This window comes from Mercenaria mercenaria, chromosome 2 (assembly GCF_021730395.1).
Source record: "Mercenaria mercenaria strain notata chromosome 2, MADL_Memer_1, whole genome shotgun sequence".
Lineage (NCBI taxonomy): Eukaryota > Metazoa > Mollusca > Bivalvia > Venerida > Veneridae > Mercenaria > Mercenaria mercenaria.
In genome coordinates this window covers 97,560,547-97,582,430 of record NC_069362.1, presented here as the reverse complement: position 1 = coordinate 97,582,430, position 21,884 = coordinate 97,560,547, and the positions used below count along the sequence as shown (strand labels likewise).

Here is a 21,884-nt window from a genome sequence, read left to right as displayed (position 1 = left end):
GGATATTGTTGAAATGAAAATAAAAAGCCGAAGCTGTGTTTCTTAAATAGACCAGTGTCAACGCTTTTGAATTTTACATTTAGATACATAGGTCACGGGCTTCGTTTCCATGGTAACATCAATTCAATTCAAGAAACCACAATTTTCTACTGAAATTTGAACAATTTTAGATCTTAGTTTTAGTATGTAAGTAACAAATTATCAATGGAACCTGAAAAATAGGTATTAAAAATCAAACTGCTAGACTTTGTATTTGAAAATGGCCGTAACAAGTAACCTTTCACCCAACTATATTCCAAATAACATTGGTTGCCATCATCCATTTTCTTACATTCCGCATAACATTTCAATATAACCACATAAAAGAAGCAAAATATTGATTATTATTCAGAGCAAAAGACTCATAAAAAATATTTCAGCAAATAATGGTTACTTGAAAATAGTTAAAATAAAGAAAATGTACAGAATTACGTACTTTCAAGATAAAAGCTATTAATTTTGCGCGGTAACTGACACGTAACGTCATGACGTCAATGACGTCATTTTAAGGCAACATAGTTTTGAAGCGTTTCTGCGGCAATTTATTCATTATTTCTGCATTATTAAACCATAAAGCATCAGATCGAAGACAAGTTCATGATTTGTTTTCAGAAGAATGAATATACCAACACATTTAGTTTGTCGTAAACGTCGTCGTAAATCGTCACGTTAGCTTCCGGTTGGACATGCGCACATACAAATATGAAGGTAACCTACCTCCTTAATCCATATGAAGAAAAAGATAAATCATACTGCTGGATTACTGCAATGATGTAAATGATCAGACTTACACTTATTATCTTTGTTTGTCAGGTTTTGCTCTGTACCATAAGAAAAAAAAATCACATCTTACCTTGGAAAATCTTAATTTTTTGTATAAAGAGCCACAAACTAGTATTTTGATTTAAAATTTCTAACACGCACTTTGGGTTCACCTTCTGCTGTGGTTGAGTTACGTTTACATAGGTTAAAAGTATTTCATCATGCATTCACTTTCAAGTATCTTGGAATGTTCCAACTGTATTATATCAGTAGCAGTTGTGAGTTCGTCAACTCTGCTATCCTGAGTATGTTACAAGAGAGAAAATATATTACAAATAACCACGATTAGTACATGTAGCCACAATAAAAAAGCATCAACACATTCACAACTCTCCATTAATGTTGTAATCCTGTTTGTTAAATTAATTACAGGGTAGGAAATTGGTATGTTCATTTAGGAGCTGAAATGTTACCAGTGAATTTGTAAAATAATGCAACCTGTAATTCCCTTTCATACTATTATACCAGTACTTTGAAAATTGCACTGTAGAATTGTCTGTATGAAGTATTTTGAAATTTGGTATGCTCACACTTAGAACATTTATGAAGTATAGTTATCATGAATTTATAATATATATCCTTCTTTCAAAATGAACAAATTTGAAACAAGCAAATTTATTCATTCAAACAGTTACAAACTCATCCGCAGCATAAGGTTCTAAAATCCCCCGATAAGAATCTCCCACCTTGACGTTGGTTCGGGGGCCTAGATCTACGTGTATGTTGTGAAATATTTCATGAAGATGTCATTTCAGTTCCTGGAAGAGCTTTTAATTATTGTATTTCCTGACTAAGTGATACAATTGTAAGATTAACAAATACAAAAACAATTACAAAATGTAAATTTGGGCTTAATTAAATGGATATGGTATGAACTTTTGGTAGTTGTATGAACTAAATATGAAATATATGTACATTATTCATGTTTTCTTTTACATGAATATGAATATAACCATAACTGTATGATGCTACAGAATCGTACATCAGAGCAAGCCAGGGTATGCTATGAAAACATACAGATAGGTCTACGAAGAGGAGAAGTACAAATCTGATTTTGCTCAGGCAATACATTTATTTCAAACTTAAATAACTGGTCATTTACATTTTATTGTGGCACCTATTCCTTGATACAAATCAGATTTTACTGAAAGTATTTTCAGTATTTTATTTCCCTTTCCTGTTTGCCAGACTAAGAAAGCGTTTGTCTAGCATGAGTATAAATTAATTTAACATATTTTGCAAGAGGTTCTATGAATCTAAGCACTATTGTATTAAAGTTGTAAAATATTGCATTGGCAAATACATATTTGGACAGAATAAATAAGAAATGCAAGTCTTTTAAATTATTATTAAGTCCCATTGTTATTCTTGGGTGCTTGGGAATAGATTAATTCCCGCACATTACTGAAGCTAAAAACTGTTTTTAAACTTGTCTTTTGTTTCTGGTTGTTGAAAAATCCCTATATGTTACAAATGCAAATTTAAAACTAGAAATTGTAAAAAAATCAAAAGAACTAGTCCACTTTTGAAGTTTTTTTTAATATTTAATGGAGGTAATTACGTAATTTTATAAAAAGTAGTAAAATATACATTCCCAATAGTCCTTATAATAATAATTCTCTAACATAATATGTAAAATCTGAAAAATGTCATAAGGTGTTTCCCAAGTTTTAATTTTCAGGAAAGGAGATAGAAAAAATACAATGAGCTTTCATGCTGCTTTTAGAATAATCTGTTGTACACATACTTGATAGATATTTCATAAATTGTGGTGCAGCATGTAGCTGATATTTAAAGATTTCATGCTCAGTTTTGTTATTACAGTTCTCTAAGGGCGGTAGTTGAAATATTTGTTATATTTTATTATATGAAGTCATGCTATGCTATTGGTCACATTAGGAGAAAGTATGTGTCCAGTAACCACTTTGCACAGTCCGTAGAGTACTTTCCTTGTAGGCAAGGGGTCCTGTGTTGGACACATTTTCTCACGCTGTGATATCTACAATTTTTTGGTTTTATATCAGTTTTTTAAAAATATAAACAAATGTATTTTGTATGCTATTGGTCACATTAGTGGAAAGTATACGTGTCCAGTGTCCAACTTTCTCTACTCATGCAGTTGATAAGAGTACTTTCAATGTATCAGAGGGGTCATTTTCTCATGCTGTGACATCTGTATTTCCTTTTTCATATCAATCTTTTTATGATTTCTTAAAAAGTATTTAATGAGAAAATTGGTCTTGGGGTAGTAAAAATTACTTATATAATATAATATAATGGAAGTATATTAATACTAAATATGTCTATTTTATGACATCCTTAGAAAGAAGATGGTGTTGAGCTCCTTAAACAGTTACAGGAATTGCATAATCACATTTCATTATTGTAACAGATATCTCATCGTTGGGCGTTTGAGGAGGCGAGACATCACGTTAATTTCTGATCAGTTATATACTGTCGTTCAGAGACAAATCAGTTTTTTGGTTGAAATATAGGGGTGGTGGGAGCATATCCAGCCCCCTTGCAAATTTGGGGTGGGTGGGGAGAGATGATCCAGACACCTTCCCCAACCTGCTCCATGTGTGTATTTAGGCTGCCCATCCTCCCGCAACCTGCTTCATCAATGTATTTATGCTGCACACAGACAAATTTACTTTACCCCACCCCCACCCCCACATCTCTGGAAGCTCAAGCAGTGTATTCAGGCCACACTAGTTCACTCCCCCCAGCTCCATTAATGTATTTAAGTTCCACACTCTATTTAGTATCCCAGACCCGTACCCCACCCTGTCTTTCTGCTCAAGCTGTGTATTAAGGCTGCTCACTGCTCCGCCCCTGTATTTAAGCCATAAACAGACAAATTCACATACCCCATGTATACACTTATGTATTTAGGCCACACAACGACAAGTATATAATGTGCAGATAACATTTGGGCCGTAAAGAGTTCTCATACCCCTCCTGTATTTAAGCTACACACTGTATTTAATCTCCCAGACCCCTACCCCCTCCCCCTGTCTTCACTGCTCCGCCCCTGTATTTAGGCCATAACCAGACGAGTTCACATACCCCCCCCCCCCCCCCACCCCCCGGTACGCTTATGTACTCTCCCAGCCCCTCTCCCACCTTTCTGCTCAAGTTGTGTATTCAAGAAGCACAATGACCTGTTCACTGCTCCGCCCCTGTACTTAGGCCAAAAACAGACGAGTTCACATAAACCTCCTCCCCTGAGGTACACCCCAGCCGGCCTAGGTACGCTTATGTATTTTCCCAGACCCACTCTCCCAACATGTCTTTTTGCTAAAGCTGTGTATTCAGGCCGCAGAATGACAGTTCACTGCACCGCCCCTGTATTTAGGCCATACACAGACGAGTTCATATACCCCTCCGCCCCCCCCCCCCCCCCCCCCCCCCCCGCCCCCACAAGGTACGCTTATGTATTTAGGCCGCACAACGACGAATATATAACGTCTAGATGACAACGATATTTAGCTTCGTAACATAAAACTGTAATGACGTCACGCTAAAAATAACATCGCGCGTGCAATCTCCCGCAATGAACATTACGGCTACAAACTGCAACTCCCAAAAAAAAAAAAGCGGGTGCCTATGCTCACACAGTTCTGGCCGACTGATAACACAAGCGGACTCCATATAAATGCTTAAATGTAAAAGTTTAATTTCAAAACACTACCTGAGAGACATTTACATTGTAAGAAATATTTACCGGAGATCGGGACGACAATGATGAGTTATTGCGGCCGGAAGGCTTCGAAATCAAGATCAAGACAAGTAAACACAAACAGAAGCCTAAGTTCGAGGAAATTTGCACAGTAAAAGGCCGCTAAAAGCCGTAGAAATATGTTTTTTTAAATAATATTTATCTAATAATGAATTGCATTATAGCTACAGCAAAACGGAAATGATCGGTCAATTACTCTGGCTCGAAGTTCGTCTAAACAATTTATTCGGACAAAAATGTCAACAGTCTTTAACAGCGTTTCTTCCAACAATCAACTTTAATTATAACTGTATTATTAGGTATATGAAAGTCGGATAATTGCAGAATATCTTTATATTTTTCAATTAAGGAATTTACAGACAGGGTGAACAAAAACTGCTGAAAATATCAGTTGGCTTCAAATCACATCTAGATGGATTGATTTATCAGGGTGGTAAACGCGCAATCCAGTTCCCGCTGGGAATAAGCTTAAAATGGGTTGCGCGACGTCCGGTGCTGGTGTTGCGCGTAAAAAACGACGAAATTGAGGTATTTGAAGTTATAATTTTGCTTAGTATGAGAAAAGAATAATTTTTCTCAAAAAAGCAAAGGCAGTGGCTAGAGAACCGGAATCGGTTCCCTAGACAGCAGACTTATTGGTCCGGAACCGGTTCTCTAGCCAAAGTACCGTGCATAGGCTAGAGAACCGGAATTTTATTTTTATGCATAAAGCTGCTGAAATTCACTTCGTTTCTTTTGGTACGTATCATGCATATTATAATCTTAATTAATTTTTACCTGCTGACAACACACACTCTGCTAATTAAACTCAGCAAAGAACTATAAATTTATAGCTCTTTGAACTCAGTAATTATTCTTAAAAATCCTTATCAGCTGAGATATCAACTAATGTTCTGATTGGCTGACCCCACCTGGTGATTTATGGCCAAACCCCCACTTGTGATTTATGACTGTTCTACAACTAATTAGTGCAACATCAGACAGAAGTTACAGAATGTTGACACCTTTTACCATTAGTGGCAAGTGTAAAGTAAATGAAGATTAAAGTCAGAAAGACAATAATATGCCAAATGTAAAATAAAGTATTTAAATGAATGAAGAATAAAGTAAGAACTAGAAATGTATGGCTTAAAATAATAATATAATGTTTGAATGAAATAAAACATAATAATAAAATGATAATAAAATAATAATATAATGTTTGAATGAAATAAAACATAATAAAAATAATAAACTGATAGAATAATAATATAATGTTATAATGGTAACAACAAAAAATCTGCACATACAGTGTATCCCTATGTAACCAGGATACAAAAAACGAAGGGTGTGGAAAGTGTTGTGTTTTTGGGCCATATATGTTAATTTTACCATACCCTTGTATTTATCTGCATTTACTGTGTCTTCAGAAGTTTCTCGCAGCATACAGTGTCCACCATATTGGAATGATATATAACTAAAACAAATGAATGCATGAAAACTACTTTGCCATTTTTAAATTGTTATTTGCTTTAAACATGTATTATATTTAAATTATTTAAATGTAAAATTGTATTGTTTTGTATATGTGTCATTAGAAGTAAAACTAACGGATGTACAAAATAATTAAATTGCCGTGATAGATTCCAGCGGATTCTTTGCTCACTTTAAATACTGGTTTATAACACCTCGGTATTTCACATGCATCAGTCTTTGTTGGATTAAAGTTTGCAAGTGATTAGCAAATTGGAAAAAAACAAAAACATGTAATCAATACTTATTAACAGTAATGACTTAATTTGTTTAGATTGTTTCTTTTACTCTGTTGTACCTTTGAGTTTAAATTTCAAGTTTAGTTCGGCTTGCTCCATGCCGAAAGATTTTCGCATTTTATATCATTCCAATATGGCGGATAGTATGCGACGAATAGACACAGTAAACGCGCAGGTAAATGCAAGGGCTTGGCTTGCTGAAATGGTAAAAATAATTAAGATAATAAATGCATGATACTTACCAAAAGAAACAAAGTGAATTTCGGCAGCTAAGTTATGCATAAAAATGAAATTCCGGTTCTCGAGCCTATGCACGGTACTTTGGCTAGAGAACCGGTTCCGGACAAATAAGTCCGCTGTCTAGGGAACCGATTCCGGTTCTCTAGCCTCTGCCAAAAGCAAAATGCTATTCGACACAAATATAATGATACATCATATAATTATGTAAAATATCTGGTTTGTAATTTATGATTCGGCTCTATTATCATTAAAACTCTGGTGACACGAAACATGAAAAATGTATGAAATCAAAGAAAATGGCAGTTTCTGGCTGCATATGCCTTATCTGAGGACATCTGATGCATTTTATGATAACCCAACTGTTATAAAGTAATGGATATCAAAATCATTTGCTTCAAATCCTGCTTACGGGGACTTAATTGACAAAAAATCATTGGGAATGGGGTTGCGCACCGGGAATGGAGTTGCTCGTATACATCATAATGTATAAAACCTATACGCGCACCTCCATTCCCGGGGCGCAACCCCATTCCCCATTGTTTTTTTGCCAATCTTTCCCCCAAAAGCAACATTTCATTCAAGTGTATGTAATATTCATGACTGTTTTATACGTGTTTGATCATTAGAAGCGTCACATTTCCAGAAAGAAAGCACAGCAGTTAGAAAATTTTCATTTTTCATGATTCCATACTTTTTTGATAATTCGAGCCAGCAGAGTTTTCGTGATAACAGGGCTGATTCTTAAATCAATAAGTTGGTATTTCAAACATATGATCTTTATTCATTTTTGTGGCGAATAGCAATTTGCTTTTTTTCGAAAACACTCGTAAATGTGTCATTATTTACAAAAGCAAAAACCCACCTACCTCGATTTTGTATAGATTGATGCGCAACACCAGCACCGGAAGTCGCACAACCCATTTTAAGCATATTCCCAGTGGGAATTGGATTGCGCGTTTACCACCCGTGTTTATAGTATGCATAAATTAAGGACATTTGTAAGTGTCAGCAATTTTTGTTCACATTTTTTACCGTTTCAGAAAAAAGTAAAGTAATCAGGAATGACTGAAACACAAAGTAAATCTTAATTTATGCATAACATCACTAATGTAATTTCAGCAGTTCTGTAAATTTATAGATGGAAAAATTTGTAGAATTATCTGTAAACATACCACTTCCTTAGACATGATTATCTGTTTTTGAATTAGTTTAGGTGCAGAGCTGTACTTTTCCAAGGCTATATATATTTAAAAGATTACCTACTTTGTATCCAGACTGAGCAGTGCCGTAACCATGGTAACCAAACCTGAAAAAAAAAACCTGGGCCACATATTTCTGTGAGAGGTGTCAGCCCCCTTCTCATCTCTGCACCGGCCGGCTGTCAGCCAATAATATTTAGCCTTTAAAAACAAAGAAAACATATTTCACATCACAACACATATGTTTTGTTTATATAATTTCAGCAAGTTTTAAAATTTCCTTATTTACATTTTAATTATCAATTTAAGATTTGGAACACAAGGTTGAAGGAATACAAGAATTGACCTGTGCTTTCAGATTTACTAATAGAGCTGGGACACAAATGGTATATTTTGCAGACAGTTGGTAATATCTTCATCCATCATGAACTACAAAGGGCAAGTGGTCAGAAAATCTTTGACAAAAGAGCCTTTATAAGAGGGACTGTGAACTTACATAGTCAGGTAGGTCATTGATGTATAAGAAGAGGAAGAGGCCTATAACAGTATCCGTGGAGATGCTACAGTGACTGTGTCCAAATATTTGCCATTGACTACCTGGTACTCGTGTGTTGGTTCGTGAGGAAGTCACACAGCCAGGAGTTGATCTTGCCTTTGATAGCAGTCCCATCTTGTCAAGGACCTTTGTATTGGTGACTGTGTCATATCCTTCAAGAAGTCAAGTATCACCTTGTTGATTTGGGAGCCTACGTCACATGTCTTCTGATGTTCTAATGACTAAGCTAACTGTTTGCTTACACAATTCTCCCTTATTCTATAAATGAACTTACAGTCTTTTTTAATCATGACTTGCTTGTGTCTACAGCCATACAGGGTGCATAGATTATTCCACTGTTCTATTTTCAAGAAGAAAACATAACATCTACCTAGTATTGGACTCAAACTCATGGTCCCCTAATTGCATTAGTCATCTGTTCTACCAACTGAACTAAACAGGCTCCTAGTTACACAGAAACTACAAATCACTAAAGTCCTCATTTTGATTTTAAAAGCTTAACGTAAAGTGGAATCAATTATTGTTCAGCTTCCAACAGAATATAGCCACTGCAAATGCCATAATATGCTTAACATGACCTGACCACTTTTGCCTACAACATTCCAATTTTTCTTGTCGCCATGATTGTATCTTCAAGTGCCATGTAGGCTCTACCGACTGAGTTCTCTTGGCTCCTGGTTACACTGAAGTCTTGAATTACTACACCGCACATTGTATCAAATGACAAATTAAAGTGTTGTGGTAAGACAGCATATTGGTAGGCTGGTGGTCTTGTAGGATAGAAAGATAACTAATTGTCATTTTACCATCCTTTCATATCCAGCATTTTTATGATCTGTATGTTGATTGGCAAATGATAGCCAGTAGAAGGATGTAATCAGAACATGAGTTATGGCCCCTTAAATGGCCAAAATTTGCTATTTTGGCTTTTGCAGCCATATAGAGACTTCATTTATGGTTTGATTTGATAAAAACTTGCAAAATATCTTCAACAACAATAAATCTTGGATTCCATGATGAATCTGTCAAATCCAATCATAGGTTCCGGAGTTACAGCCATAGATTGACCCCTGAAAGAGCCAAAATTTGTTAATTTTTACCTTGTGAACACAACAGAAGTGACATTTTATATTTGATTTTAACCACACTTACACACAACTTAAGTCACAATAAGATCTCAGTTCCTTTCGAAAACCAACTGGATTCAATCATGGGTTCTGGAGTTACTGCCCCTGAAAGGGGCAAAATTTTCTAGTTTGGCCCTTTCAGCCATATATATAGAGGTTTCATTTATGCTTTGATTTGATATAGACTTGCATAGAATGATTATGTTGATGACTTCTAGGCCTGGATCGAAACTGGGTCATGTCGGGTCAAAAACTAGGTCACCACGTCAGATCAAAGGAAAAGCATGTTAACACTCTTGTTCATTTGATGTGCATGAAACTTGGTCAGAATGTTTGTGTGCATGAAATATCGAATGAATTTTTATCTGGGTCATGTAGGTTAAAAAAATAGGTCACCAGGTCAAATCAAAGAATAAGCTTGTTTACCCACAAGAGGCCACGTTTTTTGGTTCAGTCTTAATGAAAATTGGTCAGTGTATTTGTCTCCATGAAATCACTAGGTAAAACATGTTTACACTGTTATTATGTGTTACTCAGGTAAGCGATGTAGGGCCATCTTGGCCCCCTTGTATGCCTCCTGTGTCAAATGTTAAAATAACATTTATGCTACATGTATGTTTAATCAACTCTTGCAGTTTTCCATCTGATTCAAAATGAAGCTTAGTATAAATCATCAACATGAAGTGCACACTCATGTGCATATTGTCAAAACTTTCATGTCTGATTATATTTTATTGAGTTAGGCCTCTTTTGTAGACTTAACAATGTTACAAATACATTTATACCTCCGTCGTTTATATGACTGAAAAATTGTTGAAAAAGACGTTAAACCCGAATACACACACACACACACATATTTATACCTTGTGTACTCAACTCCTCCTTTAGTTTCCATTCAATTCAAATTGACCCAAATGATTTTCTTCTTGTTGTTGGGTTCAGCATTGCACTGACACAATTATAGGTCATATGGTGACTTTCTAGCTTTGATGGTTGAGGAAAACTCCAGGTGCCCTTTTGTGCATTATTTCATCATGGGCGGGCACCTGGGTAGAGCCACCAACCTTCCATTTATAAGCAATAAGTTCAAATGAATATTGGTATACATTATAAACCTCAATTGGACATGTGTATATTGTTTAGAGTTCTATGTCTCTCTTTTTAGAGTTAGCCAACTTTTTGGACTTGAAATATAAGTCTATCAAGCATTGTCAGAGGGCATGTGTCATCAGTGCTGTCATCATTCTTTTTCCTTCTAGACAAAAGTCTTTAGGCCTCACCAAATTAAAAAGTTGTTCATCGGATTTGCCGCTCGTATATTTTCAGAAACACAAAAAAAATATTTTTTTTTGTTTTTGGCTTGCGCACGCCCCATTGAAAAAAATCAATCCAAAATTTTTTGGTGCGCTACTTTTTACGGACGTAAAAGTGTATAAATGCTTATTATTCTAGTCCTAGATTGTTCTCAAATGGATTTTAATCAAAATAAATACATACTACGCACACATCGTCTATAATAAATCATAACACTTACATTTAGTTGCATTAAAGTTGTTTCCCCTTGATGCAGTTACGCCATTTTCTTCAAATGTTTACCAGGCTGGGCACATCTCCCAATCGGGGTAAATTACCTCGTTCGGGGTAATGTACCCCGATCGGGGTACAACTAGAACAATAGAAAAGCACAAAAAATTTGATATTTCTTTTTTCTTTAAAGTGCTAACATAAATATTTTTACTAAAGCTTTATATCATCATTACAAACATGCCTATGTACCATTTTGTCAATTTTGCACATGTTAAAAAATGGTGAAATTCTGACAAAAATCTGTTGAAAAATTATCATATTGTCAACTGTTTATATCATACGAAGTTGACCCGAAAATATGAGCATTAGCACTTCCTTAATAAAAAAGTTATCAAAAATTTTGCACTTTTCTATTGTTCTTCTTTTACCCCGATCGGGGTATATTACCCCGAACGAGGTAATTTACCCCGATTGGGAGATGTGCCCAGCCTGTTTACCAAATTACATGCTACAAAATCGATTTATTTCATTGAAAACTGGATGAAGAAAAACATACTAATTTATTTGATAACATCAATCTTCATTATTTTGGTAAGGGTAAATACTTATTGATGCATGTCACTTATCTGTTTTCTGTTTTCCTGTCCAAATGATCAGCATTTGCATACGAAAGTTGGTGGGGTAAGGAATTTACATTATGAGTTGTTTTCAGAACAGTTTTCAAATTTTCCAATCATTTAGTAAACTAATGTTAATGCACGTTAATTTCCATTTCAGACTTTAATTGAGACTTTGTTTCAACAAATTTAATATGTTATGAAAGTTTAAAGTTAGAAAAACAGCTGTACATAGACATCATGCTCGACTTTTCTAAATCAGATCTTTGCCAGTAAAAGGGGCATAATAGTCAGAAGCTTTGAAAGTACAGAGCTATTGGTCATTATATAAAACTTAATTAAAAATATTCTATGTTAAAAAGGGGCGTAACTCTGTCTAGATTCAGACTTAAGAGTATTGTTTCTCCAGGTGTAGACTTTGACAGTAAATAACTGTTCTAAGTGTCAAATCAGAAGCTTTAATAGATCTAGTAACACTCACATAGATATTTGATGTATCAAAAACTTTGTAAAGTCAGCTAAGAATGCTACATGTTCATAGCAGTAAATATTCAAGTCACATATGTATGTGATAAGTATGGTGTAAGACTATGCATTGTTGTTTATTACATATTTTCTTACAGCATTTTCAAAAGCATGCATTATTAGATTACAGTGTACTGTATGACTGTTATTACCTTTTTTTCACGAGTTCGCTTTGTTGTGCGTCTGCAGGTCTGATTTTCTCAATCCCTGGGGACTTACTTTTTAATATAAAAGGGCTATACATTCTATTTTAAGGTTTTTATTAGTCAGTCGAGAGCCAAATGAAGACAAATATATTTCAACGCTCGTCGCTCGCTCCTGATTTTCTCAAAACCTAAAAAAATATTTAAATTATTTTTTCGCTCGCCGCCTCAATTTTTTCAGAAAAAAATCCGATGAACAACTTATCAATTTGGTGTGGCCTTAACAGAGGCCTGAATCTGGTTGTTGTACAAACTGAAACTGACCCAAACTGAAACATTTTTACAAATTGGGAAGTTTCTTTGAAGTAAGATAAAAAATTGGACCTTATTTTCAATTGGGAAAGTGACTAAATATCGTTGTCTGTTATATAAGAGTGACAAGCCGAGTTAAACTTTCCATTCTTTAGATATTTAAAAGTCATTAACTCGTATTCATGTATCACTGAATGTGTGGACTGTTTTATACAACACAACTATGTTTTTATAAATATCGGGCATCTTTTAACATTCAAACGGTTAATTTCAGAAATTCTGTCAGAAATGTAATAACTAATATATGACTGTGCTTGATAGCTATGTAAGTCATGCAAGAGTAACTGAGTGCCGCTGTGGTCTATACTCTACAGGAAATTTCTATGCTTCATTGTGTCTGAAAGGGCCGTTATTAAACTTAAGCACTGACTGATTGAGTGCCACTGTGGGAAAACCAACATTTGCGACCAGCAAGGACCCAGATCAGTGCACATCCATATTGTTTGTTTATCAACTTAGCACTTGTATGCGACTGATAAATTTTTCAGTTTGATATAATATAATAATGCCACCAACAAACATGGTGCTGCTCATGATTTATTAAGTTATACATAGTACATTGAATTTCTGTATATATAATACTCCTTATACACTTTCAGGCCTAAACATTTCCAGATTGTGTTGTGTGATTATGGTTTAGAAGACTGATATTTGTTGAGTGGATATTATTTAAAAGAAAGGACACTACCATTAACAACAGATTGTGCATTACAGAAACAGGCAGATAAAAGTTACATGCAGTGCCAGAGTACATTTGATATAACTAAAAAAATATACATATAGTCGGAGGAAATACAATACACAGATGGATTATGTCATTTTAATATTCATAGAAACATGTAATATACATGAGCTTACAAATTGATGAAATTGCAGCTGAATGTCACAAATGCCAGAGTAATTTATGACTTTCTGAAAAGTAGTATGGTGTATTCAAGAACTATGTATTCATAGGGGTCAGTCATGGTTTAATTCTTCATGGAAAGCATTCATACCTCAAACATGTTTATGGATGCAAAACCAGTTAGAAAACATTAATGGAGGAAGAAAATGTACGGAAAGTCAGTTGTGTTGGAGTGCGACTGTACCAATGTGATGTCTGTTTTAAAAGTTTTACACAGAAAGGACATTTAGATAAGCATGAGAATATTCATTTTGAGGAGTGCCCCTACAAATGTGACATATGCAACATGAAATTCAGCATTGAAGCCAATCTGAAAACACACGAGCGCATCCATTTCGGTGGAATTTATCAGTGTGCAGTATGTCTGAAACAGTTCAAACTAAAGCATCAGTTACAGATGCATAGACTAGTTCACAGTGGAGAATGCCCTTTTCTGTGTGATATATGTGAAAAGACTTTTAATCAAAAAGCAAATTTAGAAAGACATATACGTGTTCACTTAAAGTTACGACCGTACCAGTGTGTCATTTGTTTTAAAAGTTTTAGGCAGAAAACGCATTTAGAGGTTCATGAGCATATTCATTCTGGGGAAAGGCCTTATAGATGTCACAAGTGTAACAAGACATTTTCTGTTAAATGGAATTTAAAATATCATCAGGTTACTCATAGTGGTGAAAGATGTTTTCAGTGTGCAGTATGTCTGAAACAGTTCAAAACGAAGAATAGTTTAAAGAAACACAGAATAACTCATAGCCAAGAACGCCCTTTTGAGTGTGATGTATGTAAAAAGACTTTTTGTCAAAAAGTTAATTTAGAAACTCACAAGCGTGTTCACACAAATGAACGTCCATATAAATGTGGAACATGTAATGATTCTTTCAAAAAGAAGTATCATTTAAAATGCCATGAGTTTATTCACTCAGGTGAGTGTCGTTACAAGTGTGATTTATGTAACAAGTCATTTAGCACTACAATGGCTTTAAAGAGCCATATGGTTTCTCATTCTGACCATCGTGCATATCAGTGTAAATATTGTGAGAAAACGTTCAAACGTAAGTTTCTCTTGCAAACTCATGAGCGTAACATTCATTTGGGGGAGCGTCCTTTCAGTTGTAACATATGTCAGAAAACTTTTGCTGAATCTAGAACATTAAAATGTCATAAACGTTTGCATACTAATGAACGTCCTTACCACTGCGATACTTGTAATGCATCCTTCAGACAACAAACACATTTAAAAATTCATAAACGAATTCATACAGGTGAATGTCCGTATGAATGTAAAGTATGTAATAAAAAGTTTAAACAGGCATCAAATTTCAAAAGACACAAGGTTCTTCATACAGCAGAACGCCCATAGTATCATAGTCCATACAAATGTGACATATGCAGTAAAACCTTTGGAGATGGACAGGTTTTAAAAGTTCACCAAAGTGTACACAAGTTCTTGTAAATCATTGACAAGTGTTTTTTATGTCTCTGTGAAGACCATGGATTCATAATAGTGTTTGAACCATCTTTCCATCACACATTTGTATACTCACCTCCAGTAGTTTTCATCTCATTCAAATGAATGTTTGTTTACATTATAAACATGAAGTGGACATGGGCATATTTTTGGGACTTTTATGTCCACTTATTTTTGGTGAAGCTATAGACCTTTTTGGACTTTGCAATATTACATCTGCATCAAAACATTGTATAACCAACTTCTCCTACAGCTTCAAATGAAACTTGATATACACTATTGAAATAAGATGGACTTGTGCATATTGTCCAATTATTTTTTCTTGAGTTGTGGCCTTTATTCAGACACATCAGAGCATTGTGTATTCAACTTCTCTTACAGTTTCCATCCAATAGATATATGGTATATATAATTAAAATAAATTGGACATACCAGTATGCATAATTTTGGTAGTTTCATGTCCGAAATTATTTTTAGCTCGACTATTCGAAGAATAGTCTAGCTATTCTACTCACACTGGCGTCGGCGTCACACCTTGGTTAAAGTTTTGCATGCAAGTACATATGGCTAACATTTAAATGCTTATAGCTTTGAAATTTATTTTTATGATTGTCCTGTCCGTCTGTTCGTTCGTTCGTCCGTCCGTACAAGGTTAACCAAATGGGACCATTTCGTCTAGCATCAATACCCCTTACTATAATGACTTGATACTAATGCAGATGTAACCTGTGACCATTCCTCATCTTCAGACATCACCTGACCTCAGTTTGACCTTGACCTCATTTTGGACTTAGGTTGCTTTATATGGGCCATCTCTTGGTTAACCAAATGGGACCGTTTCGTCTAGCATCAATACCGCTTACAAGAATGAATTTATACTAAAACAGATGTAACCTGTGACCATTCCTCATCTTCAAACATCACCTGACCTCAGTTTGACCTTGACCTCGTTTTGGACTTAGGTTGCTTTGTATTGACAAGGATGCCACCGGGGGCATCAAGCGTTTATTGAACGCAGCTCCTTGTTTCTTTTTCCAGGTCATTTATCGACCTCACTGGGTCAAGTCACACAACTCTGATGTATTTTGGCCAAATTATGCCCCGTTTTGGACTTAGAAAATTCTAGTTAAAGTTATGTCTCCCACCACACAGTTCTGTGGGAGACATATTGATTTACTCCAGTGTGTGTGTGTGTGTGTGTCTGTCTGTCACAAAGCTTGTCCGCACTCTTAAGTCGAACATTTCTCATCCGATTTTCACCAAACTTAAACAAAATGTGTTTGATCATAAGACCTTGGCCAAGTTCGATAAATAGCCAAATCGGTCTAGGCGTATTGGAGTTATGGCCCTTGAATTACCAAAAATCGGCCTTTTAACTCTTGTCCGCACGCTAAGTCGAACATTTCTCATCCGATCTTCACTAAACTTGAACAAAATATGTTTGACCATGAGACCTTGGCCAAGTTCGATAACTAGCCAAATAGGTCCATGCATTTTGGAGTTACGGCCCTTGAATTACCGAAAAATCGGCCTTTTTACACTTGTCCGCACTCTAAGTCGAACATTTCTCATCCGATCTTCACCAAACTTGAACAATATGTGTTTGACAATAAGACCTCGGCCAAGTTCGCTAACTAGCCAAATCGGTCCAGGCATTTTGGAGTTACGGCCCTTGAATTACTGAAAAATCTGCCTTTTTACTCTTGTCCGCACCCTAAGTCGAACATTTCTCATCCCATCTTCACCAAACTTGAACAAAATGTGAGCCAAGTTCGATAACTAGCCAAATCAGCCCAGGCACTTTTGATTTATGGCCCTTGAATTACTGATTGGATCCACTTGTCCAGACCATATAATTGGATCCACTCGTCTAAACCATCTAGAGAAACTAGACATTTTTCATAGGGGCATTTGTGGGAGACATGCGCTTTTCTCAAAAACATCTATAGTTTTACATGCAAGTAACTATCTCCAAAACTAATGCAGATATTGAATTGAAACTTCACGTGTCTTCGTGGTTATGAAACTAGGGGATATTCTGATAGCATCAAGTCCCATAACCCTGACATACTTCTTGGCCAAATTTTGCCCCCTTTAGGATGCAAGTACATAATTATGGCTATCATTTAAAGGCATATAGCTTTAAAATTTCATTTTTTCTTTTTCTAGGTCAATTACCATCCTCACAGGGTCAAGTCCCATAACTCTGACATGTATTTCGGCAAATTATGCCCCCTATTGGACTTAGAAAATTCTGGTTAAAGTTTTACATGCAAGTTACTATCTCCATAACTAATGCAGATATTGAAATGAAACTTCACATGTATCTTTGGGGTTATAAAACTAGTTGATAGCATCAAGTCTCATAACTCTGACATGTATTTTGGACAAATTATGCCCCCTTTTGGACTTAGAAAACTTTTGGTTAAGTTTTACATGCAAGTTACTCCAAAACTAATGCAGATACTGGATTGAAACTCTATAGATATTTTAACATTAGGGTAATATTCCTGCTTCAGGGACAACGATTCGAATAGTCAAGCACTGGCTGTCTTACGGACAGCTCTTGTTTGAGTTATGGCCCATTTTCAGGATTTAAAATATTTTGTCTACAGTTTCTATCTAGTCAAATGAAACGCGGTAAGGGTAATCAGTACTGAGGTAGCCATGAGCATTTTTGTCTAGGAAACAAGGGTTTTTATTTTTAGTTATGCCCCCATCTTTCCCCCCAATGCTGAAAACCCATTAGGCAGATAGTATTTGAACTGTCTGATAGTTCATCTGTCACAGTATCTTGTTTACTCAACCCTACTACAGTTTCCATGTATTTCAAATGAAAGCTTGTATATACCATCAATATCAAGCGGACCACCTGCCCGCTTAACTCAGTAGGTAAGAGCGTTGGTCTACGGATCGCGGGGTTGTGAGTTCTATCCTCGGGCGGGGCGTATGTTCTCCATGACTATTTGATAAACAACATTGTGTTTGAAATCATTAGTCCTCCACCTCTGATTCATGTGGGGAAGTTGACAGTAACTTGCGGAGAACAGATTTGTACTGGTACAGAATCCAGGAACACTGGTTAGGTTAACTGCCCGCCGTTACATGACTGAAATACTGTTGAAAAATGGCTTTAAATCCAAAACAAACAAACAAACAACATCAAGTGGGCATGTGCATATTTTCTGGACTTTTTTGACTGTTTATTTTTATCTCGACTGTTCAAAGAGTAACAAGGGCTCTGCATCCATGTTGGGTTAGTTTTTCTGATCGCTCGATGTCCGGCGTCCGTCGTCTGTCTGTCGTCTGTCTGTCTGTCAACATTTAGCTTGTGTATGCGATAGAGGCTGTATTTTTCAACTGATCTTCATGAAACTTGGTCAGAATGATTGCCTTGATGAAATCTAGGCCGAGTTTGAAAATGGGTCTTCTGGGGTCAAAAACTAGGTCACTAGGTCAAATCAAAGAAAAACCTTGTGTATGCGATAGAGGCTGTATTTTTCAATTGATCTTCATGAATATTGGTCAGAATGATTGCCTTGATGAAATCTAGGCCGAGTGCGAAAAGGGATCATCTGGGGTCAAAAACTAGGTCACTAGGTCAAATCAAAGAAAAACCTTGTGTATGCGATAGAGGCTGTATTTTTCAACTGATCTTCATGAATATTGGTCAGAATGATTACCTTCATAAAATCTAGGCCGAGTTCAAAAAAAGGTCAACTGGGGTCAGAAACTAGGTCACTAGGTCAAATCAAGGAAAAACCTTGTGTATGCGATAGATGCTGTATTTTTCAATTAATCTTCATGAATTTTGGTCAGGATGATTGCCTTGATGAAATCTAGGTCAAGTTCGAATATGGGTCATCTGGGGTCAAAAAGAAGGTCACTAGGTCAAATCAAAGGAAAAGCTTGTATATGCCATAGAGGCTGTATTTTTCAATAGATCTTCCTGAAATTAAGTCAAAATGATAACTTTAATGAATTCTAGGCCGAGTTCGAAAATGGGTCATCTGGGGTCAAAAACTAGGTCACTAGGTCAAATCAAGGAAAAAACTTGTGTATGCGATAGAGGCTGTATTTTTCAATTGATCTTCATGAATATTGGTCAGAATGATTGCTTTGATGAAATCTAGGCCGAGTTCGAAAATGGGTCATCTGGGGTCAAAAACTAGGTCATATCTAAGAAAATACTTGTTTAAATTCAAGAGACCACATTTTTAGTCCAATCTTAATGAAATTTGACCAAAATATTTGTTTTCATGAAATCACTAGGTTAAACATGTTTACACTGTTAGAGTGTGTTTCTCAGGTGAGCGACCTAGGGCCATCTTGGCCCTCTTGTTTATGAAGTCCAATTATATCTTTTATAACTTAAGATATTCAGTTGAAACTTGCTGAATTGGCTCGTAGTGACAGTGTACATTAGTGTGACAATGTGAGTAACAGTACCTGCAGTATTGCCAGAGTTATACCCATTTTTAACTTTCAAAATTGGTTAAAGTTTTTCAAAGAGTACAGTACCATGTTTTTAACCATTACAGATACTTTGTTAAATCTTCACACTCATCTTTTAGGTAGCAACACAAATTTACGGCATCAAGTGCTATAAGTCTTACACGAGTTTTATCCCTGTTCTTGGACTTAAGAAAACCTAGCTTGAAGTTTTGCATACATCCAAAGTCAATGCAGATATTGAATTGAAACCTTATACAAGTTGAGGTGAATAAGATATGGTAAAAGGTGCATGTCCCATAACTCTGAACTTTATTTGGCAAAGTTATGCACCTGTTTGATTTTGGAAAACGTGGGTTAAGTTTTGAATGGAAATTATTATCTCCAAAACTAATGTACCGATAGTTTCTTGACTGAAACTTCACACAGATGTTTGGTGCAGTTGGACAATTATACGTATGTTTAGATATAAAATCCAATGTACTGACAAGCCCTTAAATAGTTGAGCATGCTGTCATGAGACAGTTGTTGTTTCTTGTGTTATGCACATGTTCATATTTCAAAAAGTGTATGACCTAGAGTCGTCAACAATTATATGTAAAATATTATAGAACTGTTATTCAGCTTGTAAAGTTGTACACAAGGTTTTTCCTCTGTCAGACCAGAGTTACAGCCCTATATGCATAAGGATTCTATTGTGTCATAGGTATTTCAAAAATAAATGAACAAATCTTACCCAGTGTTTGCCAACCATGGTCAGAATGTTTATGGGCATAGTATCTCGGCCTAGTTGTGCATGGTATCTGAATGTTTCGGTTCATTGATTTTCAACGGAGTTATTGTCCATGATTTGCCATATTCTATGATATCTCTGCTACTTCTCCCACTGGTTGGAATTCCTCCAAACTTTATAGTAGCTATAATGTTGGGCCAAATTGTGTATAAAGTTGGAATATTATGGTGTTACAAAAAGATTTTTAGTTTCCTGAAGGTTTAGGGTGAGCTTGTAGTATAGAGAAGTGTTTGTCTGGTGTCCATCATCCTCAGTTTACATAAACATCTTCCCTGAGACTACTGGTCACAGTTATACCAAACTTGGTCAGTAGCAATTCTGGCAAGGCCCTGTCTCAATTTTGTTTAAATGGGGGTACTTAGTCCCTTTTAGGTGTTGCTGGAGCTAAAAATAAAAAAAAATCTTTAAAATAACTTCTTCTCATGAAAGGCCTTTGGGATCGTCATGAAATTTGGTCTATTGCATCATTATAAGGTTTCTTCCAAATTTTTAAATGGGGGCGTTTGCCCACTTTTAGGGTCCCTAGAGCTAAAATACAAAAACCTTTAAATGAACCACTTGATGGATCTTCATCAAACTTAGTCTGTAGTAAGATTTTCTTCCAATTTTACTCAAATGGGGGCTCTGTGTCCCTTTTAGGGCCGCTAGAGCTAAAAATACAAACCTTTAAATGAACCACTTATGGATCTTCAAACTTAGCATGTAGCAAGATTTCTCCCCAATTTTTATTCAAATGGGGGCCCTGTGTCCCTTTTAGGAGTAGGCAGAGCTGAAGAAAAAGAAAAAAAACACTTTCAAACTATTCTTTTCATAAATTGCTTCATGGATCTTCATCATATTTGGTCTGAAGCATCACTATAAGGTCCTCTCTCAGATGTTTTCAAATGGAGGCTGGTACTAGTGCTAAAAATAGAAAAAACATTTAAACAACTGCTTCTCATGAACTGCTTGATGGATCTTCAACAATTTTATCAGTAGCTTCATTTTAAGGTCTGGGAGCATCGTCAACAATTTGACTGTTTAAACTCTAGAGGTCACAATTTTAGCCTGATCTTACTAGTAATTAAACTTGGTCACAATATTTCTCTCAGATGAACTCACTTCTTGGTCATCTGAAGTCAAAAACTTCTTTCCACTCAGAGTCAAACATTGACAACAATATAGTAAAGTTATTTCATTTGCTTTTATTCCTTGATTGCTTAACTACGTTATTAATTTATCTCTAATTTTTCTTATGATTTAATTACTATGCTTATTTTGTAAACCGTCGTTTATATGACTGAAAAATTGTTGAAAAAGACGTTAAACCCGAACACACACATATTTTGTAAACAGTCGTGCCATGAATGCTTATTATATTGTTTTTGCCCTGTCTGTCCGTACGTACGTACGTCACACTTCATTTCCGATCAATAACTGGAGAACCATTTGATCTAGAACCTTCAAACTTCATAGGGTTGTAGGGCTGCTGGAGTAGACGACCCCTATTGTTTTCGGGGTCACTCCATCAAAGGTCAAGGTCACAGGGGCCTGAACATTGAAAACCATTTCCGATCAATAACTAGAGAACCACTTGACCCAGAATGTTGAAACTTCAAAGGATGATT

General features: G+C 35.7%; 1 protein-coding gene across 9 annotated transcripts in view; it reads left to right on the top strand.

The window, feature by feature from the left end:
• Positions 1 to 20,219, top strand: part of LOC123564663 (zinc finger protein OZF-like) — a 229,379-nt gene extending 209,160 nt beyond the window's left edge. Inside the window, exons 2-4 of one of the 9 annotated variants that reach the window (XM_053537335.1) lie at positions 4,483 to 4,529; positions 8,152 to 8,297; positions 13,260 to 20,219. In XM_053537335.1, coding sequence (XP_053393310.1) covers positions 13,698 to 14,924 — 1,227 coding nt within the window. In that variant the 5' untranslated portion in view covers positions 4,483 to 4,529; positions 8,152 to 8,297; positions 13,260 to 13,697 and the 3' untranslated portion in view covers positions 14,925 to 20,219. The other 8 variants (XM_053537331.1, XM_045358398.2, XM_053537330.1 and 5 more) reach the window with 8 other exon arrangements.
• Positions 20,220 to 21,884: the final 1,665 nt, after the last annotated feature.